Source organism: Alligator sinensis, unplaced genomic scaffold (assembly GCF_000455745.1).
Source record: "Alligator sinensis unplaced genomic scaffold, ASM45574v1 scaffold1216_1, whole genome shotgun sequence".
NCBI lineage: Eukaryota > Metazoa > Chordata > Crocodylia > Alligatoridae > Alligator > Alligator sinensis.
Genome location: NW_005842018.1, coordinates 856,364 through 872,028, shown reverse-complemented (window position 1 = coordinate 872,028; position 15,665 = coordinate 856,364). Strand labels below are relative to the sequence as shown.

At 43.8% G+C, this 15,665-nt stretch overlaps 1 protein-coding gene across 2 annotated transcripts in view; it reads left to right on the top strand.

The window, feature by feature from the left end:
• Window positions 1-6: 6 nt before the first annotated feature.
• HSPA14 (heat shock protein family A (Hsp70) member 14) overlaps window positions 7-15,665 on the top strand; it is a 24,010-nt gene continuing 8,351 nt past the window's right edge. For both annotated transcript variants that reach the window (XM_006022123.1, XM_006022124.3), the window contains exons 1-11: window positions 7-73; window positions 268-348; window positions 439-521; window positions 2,880-2,928; window positions 4,923-5,016; window positions 5,113-5,203; window positions 8,481-8,585; window positions 9,761-9,922; window positions 11,147-11,302; window positions 12,605-12,707; window positions 14,431-14,646. In XM_006022123.1, the coding sequence (XP_006022185.1) occupies window positions 17-73; window positions 268-348; window positions 439-521; window positions 2,880-2,928; window positions 4,923-5,016; window positions 5,113-5,203; window positions 8,481-8,585; window positions 9,761-9,922; window positions 11,147-11,302; window positions 12,605-12,707; window positions 14,431-14,646 (1,197 nt within the window). In that variant the 5' untranslated portion in view covers window positions 7-16. The remainder of the gene's footprint in view (window positions 74-267; window positions 349-438; window positions 522-2,879; window positions 2,929-4,922; window positions 5,017-5,112; window positions 5,204-8,480; window positions 8,586-9,760; window positions 9,923-11,146; window positions 11,303-12,604; window positions 12,708-14,430; window positions 14,647-15,665) is intronic.

Genomic DNA, 15,665 nt, shown 5'->3' with positions numbered 1-15,665 from the left:
CGCGCCCGGCGGGATCATGGCGGCCATCGGGGTGCACCTGGGCTGCACCTGCGCCTGCGTCGCCGTCTATAAGGTGGGGGGTGGCCTGGGGCCTGCATCGCCCCTGGTGTGTGGGTGTCCTGGCTGAGTCCCCTCCTGGTCGTGGGTGTCCTGACAGGACCCCGCTGCCTGGAGGGGGTGGTGCTGCTGGGCCCAGCCCAGGTCTCCCAGCAGCCACGCAGGGAGGGTTTTCCCCTGACTTCCCCTCCGCTGCTCTTTCTGCCCTAGGACGGCCGCGCCGACGTGGTGGCCAACGATGCCGGGGACCGAGTCACCCCTGCTGTCGTCGCTTACTCGGAAAGCGAAGAGGTACGCGTTCTTGCCGGGGTCGCTTGCCGGAGGAGGGGGGCGGTTGGCGTCCGTGCCGTCCTGCCGTTACCCGTTCTCTTCTCTTTTCAGGTGGTGGGTTTGGCAGCCAAGCAAAGCAGAGTAAGGAATATCTTCAATACGGTGGTGAAAGTCAAACAGATCCTGGGGCGAAGGTAAGGGAACGGGCACGACAGGAAGTAACCTGGTTGGTTGGGGGAGCGTGTGCAGCAGGGGTGTCGAACGTAAGGGCTGAGGAGTCCTGCCACCCGGTGCTGATCAGACCCACGTGGGTTGTGGTGTGCGCCCTTGGCACGGGGCTGTCTGTGGCCCTCCTCTGGCAGACTGCATCTGGCCACTGCTCCAGACTCGTGCTGTGTGTGTCGCGGGTCCCAGAGTGGCCGGAGCGGGTGCTCCGTGCAGGGCAATCCGGCCAGGACAGAAGCAGAGCTGCAGGCAGTGGCTGGACTGTGCCCCATGCAGCACTTGCTCTGGAGCACATGTTGCATGCTCCAGCTAGTCTGGGACCTGTGCCACACGCAATACATGCGACTTCAGTTCTGGACTGACTAGAGCAGCTACTGTGTGCAAGTCGCCCTGGAGCAGCCAGGGCAAGCGCTATGTGGGATGTAGTCCAGCTAGGGCGGTTACCACACGCAGCATTGCTGCTGCTCCAGCAAGACTGCACTGCACACCGTGCCCATCTACTGGCTCCAGGATCTGCACTGTGCAGGTCCCAGACTGACTGGAGTAGCTACTGAATCAGATATGCTGGGGGAAGGAGAAGGTGAGGGGGTTCAGCCTCAGGTGCTGGATGAGTTTGACACCTCTGATATACAGTGTGTATTATGTCAAAGGAATGGGAATGGCAGCTTTTATACAAAGCATGTTGATACATGTCTTAAAGCTATAGCTGGTCTGCTAACAGTGTTTACGTTTTAGCTGTAGAAGAAAAATCAAAATTGGATGGTTACCTAAAGGGTTCCATAACTTCCAAAATCATGGCCGGCAGTCATGTTCCTTTTCTGTAATAAATTGTGGAATAAAAAATTGAATAAGTAGGGAACCAGATAACGTACAAAATTTTCTTGCAAATTCGTGTTGTTTGTTTCAGCAAAGTTATTTTTATACCTTATAACATATACTGAATATTAGTGGTTTTGCTGTACTTCTCCACGATTGTTCATTACCATACCCCTTTATTTTACATTTAAAAAAAAACTCATCAAGGCTAAATTGTGTTGTAGTACACTTGCTGATAGAGCATTAATTACCTTGAAATTTTAAATAAATTATAGTGGTAAAAAATAAAATGGCAAAAGAGAAATTGCAATGTGAATAGTGTTCTTGTGTTTGTCATGTCAAATGAGCAAGCTGATGTTAAAAGTTGATGGTATAAATCCTTGTGACAACAATTCTTTTTCATCAGAGAGGTTATGACAAACTTTTAGGCAACTTGGGGAACATTAACATTTTTTAACCAGTTTAATTTGGTAATAATTGTTTTTTCTTTCTCTCTCTCTCTCATCTTTTGGGTGCAAAATTTTAACTGATAGAATTGTTGAACTTCCTTCCCTTTCTTAAGATACCATTTCTATTTATTTTTACAGTGGATACAATTATAATGAATGTGATATGATACCAAAGTAAAAAGGTCACTTGGGATGTATGGGGGGGGGGGAAAACTACTAATCATGACCTTATTTTCTAGTCATAAAGATGACTTTGGGTAAAACAAGTGTGGGTGTTTCTTTTTTTCCCCCAATGTGCTTGTTCAAAAAAGTTTTTAAAGACTTGTCCCTGTCATTTTGAGTTAGAAAGTTAGGGTTGGAAGGGACCTCAGGAAGTCATCTAGTCAAAGCAGGACCATCCCAGCCAAAGCTTGGTCAAGCCAGGTCTTAAAATCCCCCCAAGGATGGAGCTTCCACCACGTCTCTGGGTAACCTGTTCTAGTGCTTCACCACCCTCCTACTGAGAAAAGTCGTCTTAAAGTCTACCTAAATTTCCTTTGCTTCAACTTGAGCCCATTGCTCCTTGTTTTGTCATCTCTCACCACTGAAAACAGTTCATCTCAGCTCCATCCTGTGTTAAACCCCTCTTCAGGTAGTTGAAGGCTGCTATTAAATCCCCTCTGTCTCCATAAGCCCAGTTCCCTCAGTCTTTCCTCAGAAGTCATGTCTCCTAGTCCCCTCACCATTTTGTCACCCTCCACTAGACTCTCTGATTTGTCCACATCCTTTCTGTAGTGGGAGGCCCAAAACTGGACACATTACTCCACATGTGGCTTCCCTCGAGGGAAGTTATTATTCCCTCGAGGGAATAATAACTTCCCTCAAGGTGTAAGGGGCAGAACGACTGTCTTACGGTGCACTGATTAGTCATGGCAACGGTATTTGACTGACATACAGTAAAGTAGTCAGTGTTCTTTGTAGACCACGTGGTCTGAAACTGTAAATGCTTATTAACAAGATTAGCAGTGTACATAATGTTAACTGTGGTCACTTTTTTTTGCTAATTTTTATTTGCCTTCACAGCTCTGGTGACCCCCAAGCTGAAAAATACATTACAGAAAGCAAATGCTCAGTGAGTATGATCCGTTTTCCCCCTGTCCCTCCTCTTTTTTTTTTTTTTCCTTACAGAGTTCTTTTCAGTGTCTTTCATGCTTCATTGCTTTGTGATTTTAATGATCAGTTTCTTATGACTATGGATCTACCCAAGTCATGCCAGAAGTGCACTGTATAGTGGCTCCTTCTAATCCTCCTCTTTTTGGCCCCGTGCTCCACCCTCCCCATTGCAGATTGGCCAAGGGACCCTGGCAGCCCTGCTACTTGCTCCTGATCAGCCAGGAGGCAAAAACCACAGTTTTAAACTTCCTGTGGTTTGTCTCCTGCTGCTGAATGGCTGAGGGGCCGCAGTGGCCCTACCACTTGCTGCTCTTTTGCTGGGAGGCAAAAGCTGTGACACATTTAAAACTCCAGTTTTGCTTTGCAGCCCATCAAGAGTAAGTGGCACAGGGCCACCAGGGTCCTTCAGCCAGTCAGCAATGTGGTGGGGGGGAAGGAAGCAGTGTGGTGAAAAGATCAAAATTTAAAGGAGTTGCTGCACAGTGCACTTCCAGCATGATTTAGGTAGATCCCTACTTACAACAGACTAACATTGTGAGACCCTATCTGGTATGGGCTTCTCTTCTTACAAGATTTTTTTTTGGCGCCGGGGGGGCTCTCCATGTACTGCTGAAGTGTGTGTGTGTGTGTGTGTGTGTGTACATGTGCAGAGTTTAAACCATTCAAAAGAAGTGGTTTATACCTAATATGCTTTGAACATCTCTTTGGAGAAACTTGTTGCACCCAGGATGTCTCTAGGGGCTCTTATTTTATCTGAAGAAGTAAAAGAGAATTCAAAGCAAGTTCCTCCAAACTATGTACCAGTTTCTCTGTGTCTATTTAGTGCCGTACTAACTTTATACTAACACAGCTTAACTACCTCTTGTGGCGGGCCAGTGGGGGTGCTCCTGTATTGAGCCACCCACCTCACTGTGCCCAACCACCTTCTAGGCTCTTGAGTGCCTCCCTGGGGGTGCCTCACGTCTGACCGACACCCCCCCTCCCCCTTCCTGGAGCACACCCACTAGCCTGGGGGTAGAGCTGCCACCACCCAGGGATGGGCTTGATTCTGGCTCTGCACCCCCTGGGAAACACAGGCCTAGTAGCCCTCAAGGGTATTTGACTCATTTCAAGAATTTGGGGTGCTTCCCTCAGTCAGAAGCACAAGTAGTGGTCTCCCTTAGTCAGCTGAACCAAGGGGACCCCAGGGCATAATCTAGACCTACTCCCAATAAATTTCCCACACTAGGTACAAAGGAGAACTTTATTGGTTACAAGGAGTAGGGTTGGAAAAGGGTACAGAGTTGAGTAGCATCAGCGAAATCCCATAGAGCAAACTGGCATGGCTGGATAGCCTTTGATCATGCATCTGAGTTACTGCAAGCTATATATCTAGTTAGATCTCAGGTAGCTTATTCACAAATATCATCCAGAGGCAGGTGGAGATTCCCTCTGGAGGCAGGCAGTTCCTTGATCATGAGTCTTGAGAGAGAGCAAGGTTTCAGATGGTCCAGCTCCTGTCTCTGTCTCTGAGTGAGTTTTCCTCATGGCTGCTGCCCCTTCCTTCTGGGCAGTCCTTAACTTATCTAGCCCTTATGACCTCATTTATCTGGTCCAATAGAGGCCAGCAGCTGTTGGCTGTCAGCTCGTGGAACAAGTCAGCCTGGAAGACCCTCAGTATTGCCAGAAAGTGAAATTCATATTGCTATGGATTTCAGGCTCTTTTTTGCATATTGTATGCTATGGGCTACTTGATGTAAGCATAGATAACACAAAACAACACTGCTGATAAACCCAATGGTCAAGAAAAAGTTTTAGTTTTTGAGCATTTGTATTATTCAAGACGAAGACTACCATGAAAAATTATTCTCTTCTGGGAATAGAAACTGAATTAGACTTTTAAATGTCAATTTTCCTTCTTTATAAACAACATGAGTGACCTGTCACACACTTTTGTGTTGATTTTTATTTTAGGTGACTGAGAAGAATGGAAAACTCCAGTATGAAATGGATAACAAACTTGTTAGCCCTGAAGAAGTTGCAAAACTAATTTTCAGTAAAATGAAAGGTATGTAGTGAGTAACACTTTCTTTAAAATTGTTATGGGTTTAATATTACCAAGGTATCTTCTTAATCAACGTTTTTTGTTTGTTCTTATGGACAGAAACTGCTCAGTCTGCTTTGGGTTCGGATGTCAATGATGTTGTGATCACTGTACCATTTGACTTTGGAGAGAACCAGAAAAATGCTCTTGGGTAAGAGGAAAAAGGTTCTGGTTTGTGTTTTAAATTGTGATGATAACCAAGAATGGTATCCTATCTTGACTGAAACAGAGCAGGGAAATTTCCACCAACTTAAATAGGATTGTTAGGAATCCATCTCTGGCTAAGTGAATGGGAGGCACATCACTGATTTCAGAACGGACAAGAAGTTACAAGTTTTACCATCTTCTGGCCTTTCCTTTTGAAACTACGTGGTCTTGGTTTGTTCCTACTGTATCAAAGCTCACCATCCCAATTTGTACTAGCTGCACTCTCTTAGGGTGCCTATACACATGCTCTGATGTGTTCTAATTAGAATGAGAATGTGGCGCATACTCGATTTAATCAAGTCTGCTCCGCATTCTAATTAGAACACTTGAACATTGCTGCAACCTCACTTGCGGGTTAAAAATGGCTGCTGCAGCACTTAAAAGCTCATTGAATGAACTGTAGTTTGTGTCCCAGTGCTGTACACAGGGGGCTTAATGCACGTGATACAGTAAAATTTTGATTGGAGTGGCTCTCTGGAACCACTCTAATTAAAATGCTGCCTTAACTGCCAAGCACATGTATAGGCACCTGTAGAGGTGAACTTTTTTTAAAAAAAACCAAGTCATGGATTTGAAGATCAAACTCTTCCAGTCTTGTATTACCGGAGACCAGTCCTCCTAGATTTGGTTTCAGGCATACTGACTGGACAGTACCTGGGAGCTTGTCCATTTAGGCAGAAGCATTGGGTTTAGAGCACTGCATGTTAGAATTATAGAAAACTAGGATTGGAAGGGACCTCAGGAGGTCATTTAGTCCAACCCCCTGCTCAAAGCAGGACTATCCCCAACTAGATCATCCCAGGCAAAGCTCTGTCTTAGCTAGGTCTTAAAAACCTCCAAGGATGGAGAATCCATAGCCTCTCTGGGTAACCTGCTGCAGTGTTTTACTACCCTCCTAGTGAGAGAGTTCTTTCTAATATCTAACTTAAACTTACCTTGCCGCAACTTAAGAGCGTTGCTCCTTGTTCTGTCATTCATTTGCCACCACTGAGAACAGTCCAGCTCCATCCTCTGCTGGACTCTCTCCAATTTTCCACATCCTTTCTGTAGTGGGGGGGGCCCAAAACAGAACATAGTACTCCGCATGGGATCTCACCAGTGGTGAATAGAGGAGAATAATCACTTACCTTGACCTGCTTGCAACACTCCTACCAGTGCAGCCCAGTATACTGTTAGCCTTCTTGGCAACAAGGACACACTTGTTGGCTCATTCAGCTTATTGTCCACTGTAACCCCCAGGTCCTCTTCTGCAGAGCTGCTTCCCCTCTAGTCAACCCCCAGCCTGTACTGGTGTGTGGGATTGTTCCATCCTAAGTGCAGGACTTTGCACTTGTCCTTGTTGAGCCTCATGAGGTTTCTCATGGGCCAGTCCTCCAACTTGTGTAGGTCACACTGAATCCTAGTCCTACCCCCTAGCGTATCTACTACTTCCCCCCCCCTCCCCCCCCCGCTTTTTGTCATCTACAAACTTTGCTGAGGGTGCACTCTATGCCATCTTTCAGGTTATTGGTGAAGGCATTGGCCAAAACCAGCCCCAGAACCAAACCCTTGAGCACTCCCCTTGATACCTACTGCCAACTAGGTATTGAGCTATTGATTACTATCCTCTGAGCCCAATGATCCAGACAGTTTTTTCTGTCCACCTTACACTCCATTCATCCAGCCCATACTTTCTTAGCTTGCCTGCAAGAATGCTGTGGGAGACAATATCAAAAGCCTTGCTAAAATCACAGTATACCACATCCACTGGTCTCCTTGCATCCACAGAGCCAGGCACCTCATCATAGACGGCAATCCGGTTGGTCAGGCATGCGTTTCCCTTGGTGAATCCATGCTGACTGTTCCTAATCACTTTCTTCTCCAAGTGCTTAGACATGGGTTCCTTGAGGATCTGCTCCATGACTTTTCCAGGAACTGAGGTGAGTCTGACTAGTCTGTAGTTTCTTGGATCCTCCTTTCTCCCTTTCTTAAATATGGGCATTACATTTGACCTTTTTTTCCAATCATCCGGGACCTGTCCTGATCATAATGAGTTTTCAAAGATGATGGCCAGTGGCTCTGCAGACATCAGCCAACTCCCTCAGAATCCTCAGGTGCATCCCATGTGGCCCCATAGACTTGTATATGTCCAGCTTTTCTACATAGTCCCTAACCTGTTCTTTCTCTGTTGTTGGCTGCTCCCCTCCTCCCCAAACTGTGCTGCCAGGTACAGTAGTCTCGGAGCTGACCTTACCTGTGAAAACTGAGGTGAAAAGGGCACTGAGCATTTGAGCCTTTTCTGCATCCTCTGTCACAAGGTTGCCTCCCCAATTCAGTAAGGGACCCACACTTTTTCCCTGGTCTTCCTCTTGTTCCTGACTGACTTGTAGAAACACTTCTTGCTCCCCTTCACATCCCTTTCTGGCCTTCCTGACTTCATCCCTGTATGCACCAGCAATATTCCTATGCTCCTCCCTAGTTGTTTCTCTAAGTTTCCACTTCTTAAAAGCTTCCTTTCTGTGATTTAGCTTACTGAAGAGTTCCCTGCTAAGCCAAACTGGTCTTCTGCCATACTTGATAGTCTTTCTACATCGGGATGTTTATTCCTGTACTCTCGGTAAGGCTTCTTTAAAGTACAGGCTACCTGCTCCCCCATCTCAAGGCACGCTACGCCCTAGCCTTCTGGGCAGCAGCTGGCTGGGGCGCAGGCTGCCTCAGTGCAGGGTCTCTAGTGTGCAGGGTCAGGGGAACTGGCAGTCCTGGGCTGCTTGCTGTCCCATCTCTGTGTTGCTCCCTGGCGGGCTGGAGCACGGGGTGCCTCAGTGTGGGGGCTGCCTGTTGGCTAGCCCTGCACCGAGGTACCCCGTGCCCCAGCCATTCTCCACTGCAGCACATGGGACAATGTGTCCTGCTGCAAAGCACACAAGTAGGAGTGTGCATCGCAGCACAAAGTAGCGGCACAAATTTGTGCCACTACTATGCATGCTGCTGCAAACACATGCCCCTGCTTATGTGAATGTAGCCAACAATATGTGCAACTGAGTCAGAGGACCTAGTTGAAAAATCTGTGTGTGGTACAAATTGCTGTGTTCTTTAATTGGGATAAATCACTTTTGGGCAGCTGTCTTAAACATGATGTTTGAGTTGGTACTACATGCTAGTGGGGCTTCCTTGGTGCTACATAGGATACCAGGTAAAATTAAATGCAAACCTTTAATCAACTGTGATGTCCCTTACCACAGGGAAGCAGCTGGGGCAGCTGGCTTTAATGTTATGAGATTAATTCATGAACCATCTGCAGCTCTCCTAGCTTATGGAATTGGACAAGATTCACCCACTGGGAAAAGGTAAAAACCTAATTCTGTAACTAGTTACCTTTTTTAATGCATTGCAGCTAAGTATTCTGTAGCTTTGATTTAAGTAATAGCAATGCATAATTATAACATTTATTGTGACAAATAACCTGTGACTGTTCCATAATAAAGAGAACCCAGTGGAGCACAATTTGCAAGTGGCACACCACTGGAAACTAAAAATTTTTAGTCTCAAAATATTTTTGCTATCCATGCTACACTGAATAAGGAGATAAGACAAAACAGTCTGAGTCGGGCTCTACTGTAGCCTTGACTTGCCAGACATAGAGCAGTACTGATCTAAGCTGCATCTAAGTCTCAACAGGTGTGTAAAGCCTTATGTTACCTAAACATTCAAGGGTGCAGACAGAAGTGACAATTTTTGCCTGATCTGGCCACAAAGCCGTTTTATAGCCGTGGCCAAACACAAGTGCATGGCTGCAGACAGATTAAAAAATGGCTGATAAAGTGAAAATCTGGCCCCTCAATGCATGAGGTACTGAATAAAGATGTTTCAAAATGTAGAATCTTTTTTTGTAACTTGTGTTTGCAGAGCTCCCAGCCTGTCACTATTTTCAGAATGGGATGCGGGGAGTGAAAGGGAGCAGTGAGAGTTCAGTCTGGGGGGTTTTCACCCCACCCTTCAGAACCAACTGGGGAGACCCAGGAACAAGCTTCTGCTTTACCACCACCCTTCCCGTGCGCCTGCCCCCCCAGCTCCCATTCTGAAAACAGCAAGCACTGGTTGTTCCTGTGGGAACCTGGCTCCCAGCCCACAGCTAGATTTTCCCCCTCCCCTGGGACCAGCAGTGAACTTGTTTGGTCCAGGGTAATGTTGTAACTCAGAACAATTTTTGCAAAGGGTTCTGAGTTACAGCTGAGAGCTGCACTTCTGTCTGCACCCCAAGTACTATGCAGAGCTTTACAAATAGTGAAGGCTGCCCATGAGGCAGCAAGGTGTCTCTCTTGGCTGTCTGGTTGAGGCCTGTAACCTTAATTATAGCATTAGTTAAACATAGAATGTACTTGGCTTGACAACAGCAGGCAGCTGCTCTTAAATGTGCTGTCAGAACCTACTTTTATGTTTCTAAGTATAATTGTAAAGAAAGTATTAAGTAATGTACACGTTCAGCTTAATTATCTGGCTTAAAATTTCTTTTGCATGGCAGTAATGTGTTGGTTTACAAGCTTGGAGGAACATCACTTTCTATCACGGTCATAGAAGTAAATAGTGGAATATATCGTGTTCTTGCCACAAACACAGATGATAGTATAGGAGGTGTATGTTTCACAGAAGCTTTAGCACAACATCTAGCATCTGAATTTCAGAGGTAAGTGCTGGATACTCTGCAGGTACAGATACATGTAAGTTTCTATTGCTGTTGGAACTGGAACGGTTTGGTGGGGTTTTTTCTTTTTCTTCTTTACAGACTGGATTATTTGCTTTATGGTCTGAAACCAGCCAACTTATTCTGCCAGGTCCTGCAAGGTAAACATGATTGGGATGCGCTCTTAGTTAAACCTAAGAACAGTGGTCACAAGCCTACAGATCTTGGGTTTTGAGTGTTAGTCATTTTGAGTTGAACTGAAGTTTGAAAGACCAGTCCAGTACAGCTCAACTGGTTTATTGATTTAAGACTCAATAATAAATAAATAAAATAATCAGTGACATTAAAATAGGCTTTATCAATCCTTGGTGTGTTGCACCAGTGGTGCTCAACTCATTCAGGCACGTAGACCAGAGGACGTAGTGCATGGGCATTGGTCTGTGGGCTGAATGTTTGGCAGTGGCAAAGCAGCAGCAACATGGATTGCTCTGACTTCTGAAGCCACAGCAGTTAACACTGCCACTTCTCATCCTGCTGCCAGAGGTCTTTTCTAGACCAGCAGATGGTAGGCTAGATTTTGCTCACCCTTGTTTTGTACAGTTTAAATGGAACAAGTGAATATAATGTAACAGTCCTTCCCCCCTGCCTTTTCTCCTCCCACTTTCTTTTCTGTTGGCATACTTCTTAGAGAACATAATCCTGTGAAAGTGATTTGTTTGCTTTTTGATGAGCACACTGCACAAAACAAAAAAGGGAAGGGAGCATGGGATTATACTGATAATGCCACAATATCTGCTCATTCTTACTGATCATTCTTTGACACCTTAAAAGTAACAAACGTGTAAGATGTCCAGTTTTCTTGGGGAAGAGCAGAAACCTTTACTGAGCAATAGTTAAGAATAGTCTAAACTGAAGTTCAAAAAAAAAATTAACTACCCCTTGACATAAAACAGTATAGGAATTTGCTCAGTATGCTTGCCCATTGACCAGCAAAGGCTGAGCACCATACAAATAATAGATTAACCTTTTGACCTTTTTTTATTTGAATTTGAAGTGGACTTCTAATTTGTAAATTTTTTGAATAATACCCGATTGTATTGCATGCCATCTAAAATGCCTTTATTGCAGACCAGGGAGACCAATTGTTCACTTCTGATTTTCAGAAAGCAATAATATTGAGTAGACTTTCCCAGTCATTCTAAATAAAGAATCTTATTTTTGATACAGGGGTTACAAACATGACATCAGAGAAAATCCGAGAGCCATGATGAAGTTAATGAACAGCGCTGATATTGCAAAGCACTCATTGTCAACTCTGGGAAGTGCAAACTGTTTTGTAGACTCACTGTATGATGGTTTGGATTTTGATTGTAATGTGTCCAGGTACGGCTACTTCTTTAGGAATTGTTTCTGTTTGTGTATTTGTTTGGGTTTTTGTATGTTAGAATTTTCCTTTATTTTTAGGGTAGCTTTTCACTTGTCAGTTTGGAGAGAGAGACAATTTCATGGGGACACGGTGTATTACGATTAAAATCTACATCTCTGCAACAACTTTCAGCAGTTCTAGCAATGCAAGTGGTTCCATTGTCTTCAGTAGGATTGCTATCAGTGAGTCAAGTAGGCACTGGCACGGTATTGTAGCACTGTTGCTAGAGATAGAAGTGAAATTAAAAGAAATACAAAAGGTATGGGGATGTTGTCTCTGGAATCAAGGGGATCTCACCAGCTCTCATTGCTGTAGAGCAAGTTCTGAAATTCCTATTGGGTGTTATCTTTTAACCCTGTTCAGTCTTTCACTTGCTCCTATGTCATGGGAGTTGGGTAAATCCTTGCAGTTCCCTCCTTTCTAGCTGTGAAATGGGGTAGAAGTCTTCCATTTCTTTACTCCCCAATTGTATGGTCTGGGATGAAGGTGATCTCTTCACTTCTCTGCTGCTTCCCAGAGCCTTTCCTTTTCTACTGATCTAGCCACCTTTCTGGACTCTACCCTGGACTATCAGTAGCTCTAGCGAAATAAAGGAGAGGAGGTTCTCAGCATTTGCTTCCATGGTTCAGCCTGCTGCTGCTCCTTCATGCCAAAGCAAAACGGTGTTAGCTGCCTGCGCACTAGGGAATACACCACAGCATGGCTTACAGTCGATCCACTTTGGACGTCTGTGATCTATTGATGGTGAATTAGAACTTTCTTCAGAAATTTCCTTTGCACTTATTGGGCCAATCTTCCCATTCAGATTGGATTGGGTGGTTTTGCCTACTGGTTTTAGCTTCACAAACTTGTTTGCTCCTGAGCATAAAGTAAGAGGCTGGTTAAGGACCCTGAATACTCTAGTCAACACTCATCCACAGAGAGGAACAAGTTCATTTTAGTCTTTGCAAGAGGCTCCAGGTTAAAACTAAAATTAGATACTGATGTTACACCTTTTGACGTAAGATGTGTTTTGCCTATTAATTTGTTGCCATGTCTCGTACATGGAAAATGGTTCTTTTTATGTAAGCCATCAAGACTAAGTATGAGCACCAAGTAATTTTCAGAAAAATAAATATTTTCTGTCTGCCAGGATATTGGGACTCCTAGTTTCCCCAGGCATTGATAGTGGCCATTCTGTAGATTAGACTTTTATTTTGACCACTCAATCTTTTGAAGGACAAAAGGTAAATTTGTTCACTTCATTTCTTTTCTAACAGGGCCAGGTTTGAACTTATTTGTTCTCCGCTTTTTAATAAATGCATAGAAGCCATTAAAAAACTTCTGCAACAAGTTGGGTTCACTGCAGATGACATTAATAAGGTAATGTTTGAATTTTTTATTTTTTTTTTCATGGATGCCTTATAACTTTGTTGTAAGAGTGCCTGAAGAATGTATTCACAAAGACTTTGCCAAGCAGCTCCCATCTGCTGTTAATTACTTGAGCTGGAAATATCTTAAGCACTTTCTGGTTACTACACACTGTTTTTATAAATGATGTAGGCTTAATCTCCTCTGTACATTTCTAACTCCATTGGTGTCAAAGGATGTTGTGTTCACATCAAGGAAAAGTTAATCTCCTGAGCAACCTTTTTTTTAGATTTATTAAAAAAAGAAAAAGAAAAAAGCAGACGTTTGGGTTCCTAAGTTTATCTGAAGCTTACTTGTGCTTATATAGCATTTCAAGAACAATGAAGTGATCTATTCAAGGAGATCAAACTCAATTTTTTTGGAGTTAAATTTAAGTCTAGAACCTAGTCTAGGCATACTATCTCTTATTAAAATATTTTCATAGATTTTGATTTTGAACCTACCTTGCATTGAAATGAACTTATAGCTAATGATTTCCTTAAAAAAATTAAAACACTGTACCTCAAAATACTCAGAAACCTGGGCTTGTACTAACTTTTGCTGAGGCTAGTGGCATATTCCCACTGTCTTTAGGCATTGGATTGGGCTCTGGCTTGGGGTTTCCAAGTTAAGGCCTTACTTGGATTTGAGCAAGTCATTTCTGCCTCACCTCCCTTGTTAAACAGAGTTATAAGTTACTCTAAATACAAAATTACCAAAACTTTAAGTAAAGTGCTTGAAAACTGGAGTGGTAAGTGAAGTGTTGTGTATAAATCACTTCTGTAATTTGCACTTAAAAATAAGCAATTGCATTTTATCACATTTGCCAGACTCCATAATCAAACTGTCCTTTTACCTGCATGATTGAAGCTATGTTATAGCAATGCTGCAAAATGCTGTAAGCTAATGAGTCAGACACTTATCCAGTACTGATAATGACTTGATGCTATTTCAGAATCCATAGTCATTATTACACATGATCTCTGTGTGGTTGCTTATATTAAGAGAGCGAAGAGACATTTGAAACCAAGGCTTGCACTGACAACCAGCAGAAATTCTCAGTGCAGTGAGGGTTGACCCTGAAGAGGACGTGTAGGCAACTTGCACATCAAGAGGTTCTGTGATGCCCTCAGTTCTTAAACTAAGCTACAGTAGAGCCAGGATGAGTGCAGTCATGAGTCCTTCATTTAAAAAAAAAAAAAAAAAAAAAAAAATCTGGAATAAAAAGAAATAGTGAGAAATCAGCAAACCATAATGCAAAAATTTGAATTGTAAACTTAGAAGTTAAACTTGACATGTAAGAAGAATGGCTAGATAATATTAAATATACTGTGTGTGCTTTGCACCAGAACTCCTGATCTCTGTGCTAATGGAAATAGCTACTTATGAATTGCATTCATTTTGAAGTTAGGTTAATCTGACTACTGCGTATGTAAGCGGTGTGTTTGTGTATTTTCTGAGGTTTCTTGAGCAGATACGATTGTTCCTCCAGAAAGGACTTCATGCTTGCCAGCTGTTTTCTTTTCTCCTCAGTCAAATACTAACGTTTGAGAAGCCAGGCAAAAATAATGTTTTTGCACACTTGGTAATTACTGTTAGCATTGTCATGATCCTAGGCTGTTAAACATCAGTGTAATTCTCTGTCCAACACTTTTGTAGAACTATAAGAAGTGAATTAAGAACTAATCTTTTCTAGGTAGTTCTGTGTGGTGGGTCTGCTCGAATCCCAAAGCTCCAACAGCTGATTAAAGACCTTTTCCCAACTGTGGAATTGCTGAATTCGATTCCTCCAGATGAGGTCATTCCCATCGGAGCAGCCATAGAAGCGGGAATCCTGTTAGGGAGAGAGAACCTCTTGTTAGAGGAGGAAGCACTGTCTATCGAATGTTCTGCCAAAGATATTCTTGTGAAGGTAAGACTAAAAATTATTTGACTTTCAGCTCCAGTAGTAATAAAGTATCTCTTGGGGCCAATTTATTGATGTGAGTAGTGTTCTTCAACACTAGCTGATTTGCTAGCAGGTTGTGATGTCATTGAACTTAGGACATTATCTGTAGCCTGTCTTTAAAAACAATGGAATCACTTCCATTGTCTTCAGGACCAGCTTCCAAGGCCACTGACTACAGTATAGTAGCTAGACTGGCCTTTTGTACTTGCAGTATATCCTATACTTCAAATGCAATGCTGTAGATATTGCAGTGACAGCAAATATTACCGTTTAGCTAAATTTCTTCTTGGTTTTTTTTTTTTTTTTTTAAATTTATTTTTCTTTCTTAGAGAGCTACTATGTAAATACTGTCCTTTTTAATTAAAAAAAAAAAAAAAAATGACAGCCCAATTTGAGCAGATGGGGCAAAATGGCACCTTGAGAAGTAACTCGGATGCATCAGCCTTTTGTAAGCGATGGCTGACTAAGTAAGCTTTTTCCTACTTGCACCTCTCCAAATGAATTGGTCTCTAAAGTTCTACCTGTGTGGGCCGGGAGCAGTCCGAGGCCCTCAGGGGCGCGCAGTGGGCTGTGGCCAGCAGCCCGGACACGCCGGGTCAGGGAATGCAGGCCGGCGGGCTAGAATTAGGCACGGACGCTTAGCGGTTGATTAAAGATTATTTTACTTACACCGAAGATGGTCGCGGTGCAGGCAGGAAAACTTGCTTGGGTTGCGGTTACAGACAGGAAAAAAGAGAGGCGGACAAGAGTTCCTTCCACGCGAACCTCTAGGCCAATCCAGTGGAAGGCTCTAAACACGCGAGCCCGTCGTGTCAACCGAAGAAAACAACTCAAAGCAGAGAGCTCTGGATACACTCACACGAAGTTTGCTAGGCTCCGTGGAACTTGCGCGCAGGGAAGGGGTTCGTCGAGGGATCGTTCGGCGACGGGGAGAGGCCAGAGGTTGATCAGACCCCTGTAGCCTTCTTAAGGTACACGCTGGG